Source organism: Bufo bufo, chromosome 9 (assembly GCF_905171765.1).
Source record: "Bufo bufo chromosome 9, aBufBuf1.1, whole genome shotgun sequence".
Lineage (NCBI taxonomy): Eukaryota > Metazoa > Chordata > Amphibia > Anura > Bufonidae > Bufo > Bufo bufo.
In genome coordinates this window covers 173,573,867-173,588,287 of record NC_053397.1, presented here as the reverse complement: position 1 = coordinate 173,588,287, position 14,421 = coordinate 173,573,867, and the positions used below count along the sequence as shown (strand labels likewise).

At 43.0% G+C, this 14,421-nt stretch overlaps 1 protein-coding gene across 1 annotated transcript in view; it reads left to right on the top strand.

Annotated features, from left to right (window-relative positions):
- NEK4 (NIMA related kinase 4) overlaps positions 1-14,421 on the top strand; it is a 60,158-nt gene that overhangs the window by 16,602 nt on the left and 29,135 nt on the right. Inside the window, exon 6 of the mRNA XM_040407715.1 lies at positions 13,214-13,337. Coding sequence (XP_040263649.1) covers positions 13,214-13,337 — 124 coding nt within the window. The remainder of the gene's footprint in view (positions 1-13,213; positions 13,338-14,421) is intronic.

Genomic DNA, 14,421 nt, shown 5'->3' with positions numbered 1-14,421 from the left:
ATACAGATGAGTCTGCTTTAATACCTAATGGAAATAGGATAATTATGTGGCGGCTCTGCACCTTTTTTCAGTCCTCTTGTCTCCTAGCCTAAAGGCGCATTTAGACTCCACCAATGAGCAGACGATTGTCATGAAAGAAGCTTTCCTTCCTGATAATTGCCTGCTCGTTAGTGGAAGTGAAGAGCTGCATTTACATGCAGCGATCACCACCAAAGTATGAGAACGAGCGATGACTACTGCTATCGCTTGTCCTCATATAGCTGCATGGTTTCTGGCAGCGGAGTGCGGTTTAGACATCACATCTGAGACTCTTCCGACACATACACATCAGGCGTTCTCTCCCGCATATATTTCCAACTGAAGGTTCTGACATGTTCCACTGTTTAGCCATACAGTGGCATACAGTGCCTTGAAGAAGTATTCATACCCGTTCAACGTTTCCAATTTTTTTCACATTACACGTACAAACTTTAAAGGCATCTGTCAGCAGATTTGTACCTATGACACTGGCTGACCTGTTGCGTTTGCATTTGGCAGCTGAAGGCATCTGTGTTGGTCCCATGTTCATATGTGCCTGCATTAATGAGATAAATTATGTTTTAATATATGCAAATGAGCCTCTAGCCGCAAAAGTGGTGTCACCTTTACTCCTTGAGTTATCCGCACAGCCTCTAGGTGTAACGGCAACGCCCTTGTTGCTCCTAGAGTCTCATTTGCATATATTAAAACATAATTTTTCTCAGCAATGTGGACTGTAGAGGGAAGTGCCAGAATTAACACACACAAAAAAATATATATATATACAGTACAGACCAAAAGTTTGGACACACCGCATTTCTTTATTTTCATGACTATGAAAATTGTAGGTTCACACTGAAGGCATCAAAACTATGAATTAACACATGTGGTATTATATACATAACAAACAAGTGTGAAAAAACTGAAAATAAGTCATATTCTAGGTTCTTCAAAGTAGCCACCTTTTGCTTTGATTACTGCTTTGCACACTCTTGGCATTCTCTTGATGAGCTTCAAGAGGTAGTCCCCTGATATGGTTTTCACTTCACAGGTGTGCCCTGTCAGGTTTAATAAGTGGGATTTCTTGCCTTATAAATGGGGTTGGGACCATCAGTTGCGTTGAGGAGAAGTCAGGTGGATACACAGCTTATAGTCCTACTGAATAGACTGTTAGAATTTGTATTATGGCAAGAAAAAAGCTGCTAATTAAAAAAAAACGAGTGGCCATCATTACTTTTAGAAATGAAGGTCAGTCAGTCAGCCGAAAAATTGGGAAAACTTTGAAAGTAAGGGCTATTTGACCATGAAGGAGAGTGATGGGGTGCTGCGCCAGATGACCTGGCCTCCACAGTCACCGCACCCGAACCCAATCGAGATGGTTTGGGATGAGCTGGACCGCAGAATGAAGACAAAAGGGCCAACAAGTGCTAAGCATCTCTGGGAACTCCTTCAAGACTGTTGGAAGACCATTTCAGGGGACTACCTCTTGAAGCTCATCCAGAGAATGCCAAGAGTGTGCAAAGCAGTAATCAAAGCAAAAGGTGGCTACTTTGAAGAACCTAGAATATGACATATTTTCAGTTGTTTCACACTTGTTCGTTATGTATATAATTCCACATGTGTTAATTCATAGTTTTGATGCCTTCATAGTCATGAAAATAAAGAAAACTCTTTGAATGAGAAGGTGTGTCCAAACTTTTGGTCTGTACTGTATATCTCTATCTCTCTATCTCCAGAGATGTGTATATTACATATATACACACCAGAATGCACGCCAGCAGGAGAGAGATGCCGCCCGGACAACTGGACAAATGTGTCCAGTTTCGGGCACATCAAAGGCAGTGGATCAAAGAGATCCTCTGCCTGGAATGCCACACACCTTGGGCACTGTAATTCATAACCCTTTCCTTACCCTATATCCCACTGCCACCAATGCTCCAGACCCCCTTCCCACTGCCACCAATTAACCCTTTACCATACCCTGCATTAACCTCACAGTGCCCTGAATTTACAACCTACATTGCCATACCACTGCATTTCCCTGCCATCCCTGATTTAACTCCTGAAAGTTAGCGATAGGTCGGAGGGAACAGTCATAGAGTGTATGTGTATGTTTAGCAAAATTTTGGGGTGGAATTATAGTGGAGATTGTGTTTTGTGTAGTTAGATTTATTATAGTGTATATTGTATTGCTGTGTGCTTCTATACACTGCGTGCAGAATTATTAGGCAAATGAGTATTTTGACCACATCATCCTCTTTATGCATGTTGTCTTACTCCAAGCTGTATAGGCTCGAAAGCCTACTACCAATTAAGCATATTAGGTGATGTGCATCTCTGTAATGAGAAGGGGTGTGGTCTAATGACATCAACACCCTATATTAGGTGTGCATAATTATTAGGCAACTTCCTTTCCTTTGGCAAAATGGGTCAAAAGAAGGACTTGACAGGCTCAGAAAAGTCAAAAATAGTGAGATATCTTGCAGAGGGATGCAGCACTCTTAAAATTGCAAAGCTTCTGAAGCGTGATCATCGAACAATCAAGCGTTTCATTCAAAATAGTCAACAGGGTCGCAAGAAGCGTGTGGAAAAACCAAGGCGCAAAATAACTGCCCATGAACTGAGAAAAGTCAAGCGTGCAGCTGCCAAGATGCCACTTGCCACCAGTTTGGCCATATTTCAGAGCTGCAACATCACTGGAGTGCCCAAAAGACATGGCCAAGGTAAGAAAGGCTGAAAGACGACAACCACTGAACAAGACACACAAGCTGAAACGTCAAGACTGGGCCAAGAAATATCTCAAGACTGATTTTTCTAAGGTTTTATGGACTGATGAAATGAGAGTGAGTCTTGATGGGCGAGATGGATGGGCCCGTGGCTGGATTGGTAAAGGGCAGAGAGCTCCAGTCCGACTCAGACGCCAGCAAGGTGGAGGTGGAGTACTGGTTTGGGCTGGTATCATCAAAGATGAGCTTGTGGGGCCTTTTCGGGTTGAGGATGGAGTCAAGCTCAACTCCCAGTCCTACTGCCAGTTTCTGGAAGACACCTTCTTCAAGCAGTGGTACAGGAAGAAGTCTGCATCCTTCAAGAAAAACATGATTTTCATGCAGGACAATGCTCCATCACACGCGTCCAAGTACTCCACAGCGTGGCTGGCAAGAAAGGGTATAAAAGAAGAAAATCTAATGACATGGCCTCCTTGTTCACCTGATCTGAACCCCATTGAGAACCTGTGGTCCATCATCAAATGTGAGATTTAAGGAGGGAAAACAGTACACCTCTCTGAACAGTGTCTGGGAGGCTGTGGTTGCTGCTGCACGCAATGTTGATGGTGAACAGATCAAAACACTGACAGAATCCATGGATGGCAGGCTTTTGAGTGTCCTTGCAAAGAAAGGTGGCTATATTGGTCACTGATTTGTTTTTGTTTTGTTTTTGAATGTCAGAAATGTATATTTGTGAATGTTGAGATGTTATATTGGTTTCACTGGTAAAAATAAATAATTGAAATGGGTATATATTTGTTTTTTGTTAAGTTGCCTAATAATTATGCACAGTAATAGTCACCTGCACACACAGATATCCCCCTAAAATAGCTAAAACTAAAAACAAACTAAAAACTACTTCCAAAAATATTCAACTTTGATATTAATGAGTTTTTTGGGTTCATTGAGAACATGGTTGTTGTTCAATAAAAAAATTAATCCTCAAAAATACAATTTGCCTAATAATTCTGCACTCCCTGTATATATGTGTGTGTGTGGCAAAAAATCATATTTTACATTGTTGGATCTTAACAAGGTTCCAAGTAGAGCTTCAACATGCAACAAGAAGAAATGAGAGTGAGACAAAACATTTTTTGAGCATTCAATTAATTGAAAATAACGATTAAACTGAAACAGGCTGTTTTTCAGCTGATCCAAATTTTAGGACCACATGCCTTTAAAAGGCCAAATCTGTGCAAAGATGTGGATTCATTGTCATTTTCTGTCAGGTAGTCACACGTTGTGATGGCAAAGGCAAAAAAACTCTCCCTTTTTTAACGTGGTTGGGTTGTTGAACTGCATAAGCAGGGTCTCTCACAGCGCGCCATTGCTGCTGAGGTGGGACGCAGTAAGACAGTCATTTGAAATTTCTTAAATGTTCCTGAGGGTTATGGAACAAAAAAGTCAAGTAGAAGACCCAAAAAAATTTCATCAGCGCTGAGCCGGAGAATCCAATTGGCTGTCCGTCAAGACACTGGACGATCCTCGACCCAAATTAAGGCCCTTACTGGTGCTGACTGACGGCATCTGAGACTGAAGGGCTTCAAAAACAAAAAACGTCTTCAAAGACCTCGTCTCCTTGAACGCCACAGAACTGCTCGTTTGGACTTTGCAAGAGAGCACCAAACATGGGACATTCAAAGGTGGAAGAAAGTTTTATTCTCTGATGAGAAAAAATTTAACCTTGATGGTCCTGATAGTTTCCAACGTTACTGGCATGACAAGCAGATCCCACCTGAGATGTTTTCTACGCGCCACAGTGGAGGGGGCGCCATAATGGTCTGGGGTGCTTTTTCCTTCAGTGGAACAATGGAGCTTCAGGAAGTGCAGGGGGCGTCAAATGGCCGCTGGCTATGTCCAGATGTTGCAGAGAGCATTCCTCATGACTGAGGGCCCTCGTCTGTGTGGTAACGACTGGGTTTTTCAACAGGACAACGCTACAGTACACAATGCCCGCAGGACAAGGGACTTCTTCCAGGAGAATAACAACACTCTTTTGGCCCATCCTGCGTGTTCCCCTGATCTAAATCCAATTGAGAACCTTTGGGGATGGATGGCAAGGGAAGTTTACAAAAATGGACAGCAGTTCCAGACAGTAGATGGCCTTCGTGTGGCCGTCTTCACCACTTGGAGAAATGTTCCCACTCACCTCATGGAAATGCTTGCATCAAGCATGCCGAAACGAATTTTTGAAGTGATAAACAATAACGGCGGAGCTACTCATTACTGAGTTCATGGTTGGAAGTTGGATTTCTGTTTTTTTTTTTTTTTTTTTTTTTTTTTTTTTTGGAGGTGTGGTCCTGTGTGTGTATGTATGTATGTATGTATGTGTGTGTGTATATGTGTGTGTGTGTATATATATATATATATATATATATATATATATATATAAAATATTATTGTGGTGATGTGCACAGTAAAGTGCATGGTAGAGATATGGTGAAGGTGGTGTATCTCACCCGTTTTTCAGTTTAGCTGGGTGAGAACTGAAATCCAGAAATGATATGGCTTCAGCAAGACATAGTTGCTGGAGCTGTTTTTTATTTAACGTTGTATGGGCAGGATTTCTTTGGACTTGGAGAAAGGTTGGTAGTGGGAGTCTTCCAGTCCACCCCCTAGTCCATTACAGGTTCCCTGGCTCCAGGTGAGGCCAGCTGGGTTAATCAAGCTGGGATAAGTCAACCCTCTGTGTATGAGTCTGGGGGAGAGGAAGTGACCCTACAGAGAGGGACGCCTGAGAGGCTTGTGTGGTCACAGCCAGGTGGGTTGGTAGACCGTATGGCTTAGTGAAGCCGGATCTCTCCCCTGGACTTGTGTTTGGTGAGCTGACCTGCTAAGGGTTGGAACCTGAGACCCTGTGTATAAACTGTGCTTTAGAGGTGAGTCAGGGAGAAGACCTCTGTATTAGATAGTGCCTAGACGGGCAGGTGTTTATTTCATTATGTTTATAATTGTGCTGGTGCTGAAGTGCCAAAATAAAGCACCATTTGGACTTGAACCCTGTTGTCAGAGGAGAAGTCTGTGATTGCGACCCCCTATGAAAGAGCGATCCCTTACAAAATAAATATAGCAGAAATAATTGACTATCGGACTTGTTCTTGTTGTAATAAATATAGTTTATTGTTATATACAGTTTTCAGTCTTTTGTCGTCACCGTTATACAGCGCACGCAGTTCAGGAAAAAGGCAGAGAAACGGGTAGAAAGAGCAAATAGGCGGAGTTAACAGTAGCAGGTTTACGCCTATTCATTAATATTAATTATTAATATTAACCACCTCCGGACCGCCTAACGCAGGATCGCGTTCCGGAGGTGGCAGCCCTGCGCAGAGTCACGCATATATGCGTCATCTCGCGATGGCCGAGATTTCCTGTGAACGCGCGCACACAGGCGCGCGCGCTCACAGGAACGGAAGGTAAGAGAGTTGATCTCCAGCCTGCCAGCGGCGATCGTTCGCTGGCAGGCTGGAGATGTGTTTTTTTTAACCCCTAACAGGTATATTAGACGCTGTTTTGATAACAGCGTCTAATATACCTGCTACCTGGTCCTCTGGTGGTCCCCTTTGTTTGGATCGACCACCAGAGGACACAGGTAGCTCAGTAAAGTAGCACCAAGCACCACTACACTACACTACACCCCCCCCCCGTCACTTATTAACCCCTTATTAGCCCCTGATCACCCCATATAGACTCCCTGATCACCCCCCTGTCATTGATTACCCCCCTGTCATTGATCAACCCCCTGTAAAGTTCCATTCAGACGTCCGCATGATTTTTACGGATCCACTGATAGATGGATCGGATCCGCAAAACGCATCCGGACGTCTGAATGAAGCCTTACAGGGGCATGATCAATGACTATGGTTATCACCCCATATAGACTCCCTGATCACCCCCCTGTCATTGATTACCCCCCTGTAAAGCTCCATTCAGATGTCCGCATGATTTTTACAGATGCACTGATAGATGGATCCGATCCGCAAAACGCATCCGGACGTCTGAATGAAGCCTTACAGGGGCATGATCAATGACTGTGGTGATCACCCCATATAGACTCCCTGATCACCCCCCTGTAAAGCTCCATTCAGATGTCCGCATGATTTTTACGGATGCACTGATAGATGGATCCGATCCGCAAAACGCATCCGGACGTCTGAATGAAGCCTTACAGGGGCATGATCAATGACTGTGGTGATCACCCCATATAGACTCCCTGATCACCCCCCTGTAAAGCTCCATTCAGATGTCCGCATGATTTTTACGGATGCACTGATAGATGGATCCGATCCGCAAAACGCATCCGGACGTCTGAATGAAGCCTTACAGGGGCATGATCAATGACTGTGGTGATCACCCCATATAGACTCCCTGATCACCCCCCTGTAAAGCTCCATTCAGATGTCCGCATGATTTTTACGGATGCACTGATAGATGGATCCGATCCGCAAAACGCATCCGGACGTCTGAATGAAGCCTTACAGGGGCATGATCAATGACTGTGGTGATCACCCCATATAGACTCCCTGATCACCCCCCTGTAAAGCTCCATTCAGACGTCCGCATGATTTTTACGGATGCACTGATAGATGGATCCGATCCGCAAAACGCATCCGGACGTCTGAATGAAGCCTTACAGGGGCATGATCAATGACTGTGGTGATCACCCCCCTGTCATTGATTACCCCCCTGTAAAGCTCCATTCAGATGTCCGCATGATTTTTACGGATGCACTGATAGATGGATCGGATCCGCAAAACGCATCCGGACGTCTGAATGAAGCCTTACAGGGGCATGATCAATGACTGTGGTGATCACCCCATATAGACTCCCTGATCACCCCCCTGTCATTGATCACCCCCCCTGTCATTGATCACCCCCCCTGTCATTGATCACCCCCCTGTCATTGATCACCCCCCCTGTCATTGATCACCCCCCCTGTCATTGATCACCCCCCCTGTCATTGATCACCCCCCCTGTCATTGATCACCCCCCCTGTCATTGATCACCCCCCCTGTCATTGATCACCCCCCCTGTCATTGATCACCCCCCTGTCATTGATCACCACCCCTGTCATTGATCACTCCCCTGTCATTGATCACTCTCTGTAAGGCTCCATTCAGAAATTTTTTTGGCCCAAGTTAGCGGAATTTTTTTTGTTTTTTCTTACAAAGTCTCATATTCCACTAACTTGTGTCAAAAAATAAAATCTCACATGAACTCACCATACCCCTCACGGAATCCAAATGCGTAAAATTTTTTAGACATTTATATTCCAGACTTCTTCTCACGCTTTAGGGCCCCTAGAATGCCAGGGCAGTATAAATACCCCACATGTGACCCCATTTCGGAAAGAAGACACCCCCAGGTATTCCGTGAGGGGCATATTGAGTCCATGAAAGATTTAAATTTTTGTCCCAAGTTAGCGGAACGGGAGACTTTGTGAGAAAAAAATTAAAAATATCAATTTCCGCTAACTTGTGCCAAAAAAAAAAAATTTCTATGAACTCGCCATGCCCCTCATTGAATACCTTGGGGTGTCTTATTTCCAAAATGGGGTCACATGTGGGGTATTTATACTGCCCTGGCATTCTAGGGGCCCCAAAGCGTGAGAAGAAGTCTGGTATCCAAATGTCTAAAAATGCCCCCCTAAAAGGAATTTGGGCACCTTTGCGCATCTAGGCTGCAAAAAAGTGTCACACATCTGGTATCGCCGTACTCAGGAGAAGTTGGGGAATGTGTTTTGGGGTGTCATTTTACATATACCCATGCTGGGTGAGAGAAATATCTTGGTCAAATGCCAACTTTGTATAAAAAAATGGGAAAAGTTGTCTTTTGCCAAGATATTTCTCTCACCCAGCAAGGGTATATGTAAAATGACACCCCAAAACACATTCCCCAACTTCTCCTGAATACGGCGATACCACATGTGTGACACTTTTTTGCAGCCTAGGTGGGCAAAGGGGCCCATATTCCAAAGAGCACCTTTAGGATTTCACAGGTCATTTACCTACTTACCACACATTAGGGCCCCTGGAAAATGCCAGGGCAGTATAACTACCCCACAAGTGACCCCATTTTGGAAAGAAGACACCCCAAGGTATTCCGTGAGGGGCATGGCGAGTTCCTAGAATTTTTTTTTTTTTGTCACAAGTTAGTGGAAAATGATGATTTTTTTTTTTTTTTTTTTTTTTTTCATACAAAGTCTCATATTCCACTAACTTGTGACAAAAAATAAAAACTTCCATGAACTCACTATGCCCATCAGCGAATACCTTGTGGTCTCTTCTTTCCAAAATGGGGTCACTTGTGGGGTAGTTATACTGCCCTGGCATTCTAGGGGCCCAAATGTGTGGTAAGGAGTTTGAAATCAAATTCTGTAAAAAATGACCAGTGAAATCCGAAAGGTGCTCTTTGGAATATGGGCCCCTTTGCCCACCTAGGCTGCAAAAAAGTGTCACACATCTGGTATCTCCGTACTCAGGAGAAGGTGGGGAATGTGTTTTGGGGTGTCATTTTACATATACCCATGCTGGGTGAGAGAAATATCTTGGCAAAAGACAACTTTTCCCATTTTTTTATACAAAGTTGGCATTTGACCAAGATATTTATCTCACCCAGCATGGGTATATGTAAAAAGACACCCCAAAACACATTCCCCACCTTCTCCTGAGTACGGAGATACCAGATGTGTGACACTTGTTTGCAGCCTAGGTGGGCAAAGGGGCCCATATTCCAATGAGCACCTTTCGGATTTCACAGGTCATTTATTACAGAATTTGATTTTAAACTCCTTACCACACATTTGGGCCCCTAGAATGCCAGGGCAGTATAACTATCCCACAAGTGACCCCATTTTGGAAAGAAGAGACCCCAAGGTATTTCGTGATGGGCATAGTGAGTTCATAGAAGTTTTTATTTTTTGTCACAAGTTAGTGGAATATGAGACTTTGTAAGAAAAAAAAAAAAAAAAAAAAAATCATCATTTTCCGCTAACTTGTGACAAAAAATAAAAAGTTCTATGAACTCACTATGCCCATCAGCGAATACCTTAGGGTGTGTACTTTCCGAAATGGGGTCATTTGTGGGGTGTTTGTACTGTCTGGCCATTGTAGAACCTCAGGAAACATGACAGGTGCTCAGAAAGTCAGAGCTGCTTCAAAAAGCGGAAATTCACATTTTTGTACCATAGTTTGTAAACGCTATAACTTTTACCCAAACCATTTTTTTTTTACCCAAACATTTTTTTTTTATCAAAGACATGTAGAACTATAAATTTAGAGCAAAATTTCTCTATGGATCTCGTGTTTTTTTTGCAAAATTTTACAACTGAAAGTGAAAAATGTCATTTTTTTGCAAAAAAATCGTTAAATTTCGATTAATAACAAAAAAAGTAAAAATGTCAGCAGCAATGAAATACCACCAAATGAAAGCTCTATTAGTGAGAAGAAAAGGAGGTAAAATTCATTTGGGTGGTAAGTTGCATGACCGAGCAATAAATGGTGAAAGTAGTGTAGGTCAGAAGTGTAAAAAGTGGCCTGGTCTTTCAAGGTGTTTAAGCACTGGGGGCTGAAGTGGTTAAATCCCAAATAAAAAAAAATTAGATTTCCTTTAACATGGATATATACGAACATGAGACCAACACAGATGCCTTCAGCTACCAAGCACACATGTAAAAGGTCAGCCAGTTCCATAGGTATAAATCTGCTTTTATATGATAGACCAACTTAAAGTAACAAGTATGTGTGAAGTGAAAATAAAATTATACGTGTTTAATAAATAAAAATCTGAAAAGTGTGGCGTGCACTTGTCTTTAGCCCCTTGTACTCTGATACCACTAAATAAAATCCAGTGTGACCAATTGCCTTCAGAAGTCACCTAATTAGTAAGTAGAGTCCACCTGTGTGTAATTTATTCTCAGTATAACTACAGCTGTTCTGTGAAGGCCTCAGATGTTTGTTAGAGAACATAAGTGAACAAACAGCATCACGAAAACCAAGGAACACACCAGACAGGTCAAGGAAAAAGTTGTGGAGAAGTGTAAAGCAGGGTTAGGTTATAAAAAAAATAATAAATAAAAAAAATCTCAAACTCTGAACATGTCACGGAGCACTGTTCAATCCATAATCCTAAAATGGAAGGAGTATGGCACAAACCTACCAAGACATGCCTGTCCAACGAAACGGATAAAAAAAAATAATGGCTGCATGCACATATAAGCAGTAAAGCTGAGAAATGGGGATCATTCTAAATTAAAGTGGTATTATACCTACTATAAATGGATCAATGGAAGCTCTTAGTGCACATTTTGATCAAACTTGTGTCTGGCCCATCTACCAAGCGTCAAGATGGCTTCCGCAGACAGGTCCCTATCACTAATATACCGCCTCTCTTGGACTTATCCAAGTCCACATTTTTAGGGCAGTGTAGGAACCAGTTACATTTATACTTTGCTCAGAAGCCCCAGGCAGATGAGCGTTTGCTCAGTCTAAAAAAGGTGCTACCCTCAATAAATACTACAAGAAGATTTAGACTAGCACATTCTTATTCATAGTCATAGGTGCATATCCATAAAGCAAACATAGTTTTATCAACTATGTTTGCTTTATGGATATGCACCTATGACTATGAATAAGAATTTGCCAGTCAAAATTTTCTTGTAGTGTCTAATGAAACTGACAGGCCAGGCAAGGAGAGCACTAATTAGAGAAGCAGCCAAGAGACCCCTGGTTATTCTGGAGCAACTGCAGAGATCCACAGCTTAGGTAGGAGAATCTGTCCACAGGACAACTATTAGTCGTGTACTCCACAAATCAGTTTTTTTATGGAAGAGTGGCAGGAAGAAAGCCATTTTTGGAAGCAAGCCATAAGAAGTCCCATTTGCAGTTTTCCACAAGCCATATAGGGGGCACAGCAAACGTGTGGAAGAAGGTACTGTGGTCAGATGAGACCAAAGGTAACCTTTTTGGCCTAAATGCAAAATACTATGTGTGGCGGAAAACTAGGACTGCACATCACCTTGAACACACCATCTCCACCGTGAAACATGGTGGTGGCTGCATCATGCTGTGGGGATGCTTTTCTTCAGCAGGGACAGGGAAGTTGGTCAGAATTGACGGGAAGCTGGATGGAGCTAAATACAGGACAATCCTGGAGGAAAACCTGGTAGTGACTGGGGCGGATGTTCACCTTCCAGCAAGACAACGCCCCAAAACATACAGCTACAATGGAATGGTTTAGAGCAAAGCATATTCATTTACTAGAATGGCCCAGTCAAAGTCCAGACCTGAATCCCATTGAGAATCTATTGCAAGATTTGAAAATTGCTGTCCACAGACGCTCTCCATACAATATGACGGAACTTGAGCTATTTTGCAAAGAAGAATGGGCAAAAAATTTCAGCCTCTAGGTGTAGAGACATACCCCAAAAGACCTGCAGCTGTAATGCAGTGAAAGGTGGTCCTACAAAGTATTGACTCAGGGGGGCTGAATACAAATGCACGCCACACTTTCCAGATTTTTATTTATAAAAAATGTTAAAACCATGCATCATTATCTTTTCACTTCCCACATACTTGCTACTTTGTGTTTGGTCTATCACATAAAATACATTTAAGGCTACTTTCACACTTGCGGCAGTGTGATCCGGAAAGCAGTTCAGTCGTTGGAACTTTCTGCCGGATCCGCCGATCCGCATGTGACTAAAAGCATTTGTGAGACGCATCCGGATGCGGATCCGTCTCACAAATGCATTGCAAGAACGGATCCATCTCTCCGCTTGTCATGTGGACAGACTGATCCGTCTTGTATCTTTTTTCACATTTTACCGGTCTGTGCACTCGCAGACCGGAAGGACGGATCCGGCACTAATACATTCCTAGGGGGGAAAAATGCCGGATCCGGCATTCAGGCAAGTCTTCAGGTTTTTTTTTGCCGGAGATAAAACCTTAGCATGCTACAGTTTTCTCTTTTGCCTGATCAGTCAAAACGACTGAACTGAAGACGTCCTGATGCATCCTGAACAGATCCATTCAGAATGCATGGGGATATGCCTGATCAGTTCTTTTCCGGTATAGAGCCCCTGTGACAGAACTCTATGCCGGAAAAGAAAAATGCTAGTGTGAAAGTACCCTAAGTTTGTGGGTGTACCGTGGAAAAGTTCAAGGGGTATGAATACTTTCAATGCACTATATAAAGCTTTTCTGAACAGTAAAAAAAATAAAAATAGAAAATATATATGCTGATGCCACAGTCTCCCATTGGGTAAGTAGGAACCTATGGATGTGTTTGGCTTACGCGACAGGACCTTTCCTAGTACATTCCTTGAATGTATGTGAACAGAGCCTTAGTCTGTGGTTCATGAAGTTGGAAGATCAGGAAGAACATTCACATAAGTCATATGAAACAGGTTTGCCCTTTTTATGTTTTTTTTTAAGAAAACAAGTTAAACGGCGGAAAAAAGTTGAAGATTCCCGCCATAATAGTGTCTCGAAAGACGACCTGGATGAGCCAGAAGTCCAAGCAGAAAAATCTCCTGATGGCAGAAAAAAGCATAAAGTGGTAAAAATATTAGCTATTTATTTGTATGCGCTTGCATGCGGCATCATTTGGTTTAAAAAATAAAGGAGATTTTTTTAATTTTTTTTCCTAACTCTGTCGTTTTAGAAAAATGAATCTCTGCTTCTTTATTAGTTTGTCTATCTTTTCATTTGTATTCTGTTCCATTGCTCGTTATATTAAAAAGAAAATGCATACAATGTTAGAGGTTGTGTCACCTCACACTTTTGTAGCATATCGCTAGGGTATGCCACCAATGCCAGATAGCTGTAAGCCCCACCACTAGGACCCTCACCTATCTGTAGAATGTGGCCCGCAAAGTAAACGAGAGCCAGGGGTGGATTGGCCATAAACCCTACAGGGAAATTCCCCAGTGGGCCGATGCCCAGGGGGCCACTCAAGCCCTCTTGATGGCCGCAGGCCAGGTACATAATGATCTGATGCTCAACGGCCACAGGTGCCCTCATGAAGTCAATTGTATTACCGTCCTCATGACGGTTGAATACTGTGGTTGGTGTGGCAGTATTTTGTGCTGCACTACAGTATTGCCGGCCCTGCCTACTTCACTTGGCCCTGCCTACTTGTTTTGTCCTGTCTTCTGTCTTTTTGGACCCGCCTACAACATGGGGCGACTTTTTTTTTTTTTTTTTTTTTTCCAGGGCCACTTTAAGTTCCCAATCCGCCCCTGACGAGAGCGCACCACACATGCGCAGCATACTTTCCATTCATTTCTATGAGAGTTCTGAAATTCCCATAGTAATAAATGGAGGGCATACCACGCAATCGCGGACACCACTCCATTCACTTTTATGGGACTGTGAAATAGTCGAGCCAACGCTTGACTATTTTCGGAATTCGCATAGAAATGAATGGAGGGCGGCCAGGCACGAGTGGTGTGCTCTTGTTCACTTTGCGCTCTCTGTTGTAGAGATAGGTGCAGGTCCCAATGTCTGAGGTGAGATAACACCTTTATGGCTACGACTACACAGCATATTTGCTTGTGGTCCTACAGATTCCATTTCATCACAGAGCATAATGTAAAGGGAACCTGTCAGTAGGTTTGAGGCCATTAAGTGTGCAGTGAAAT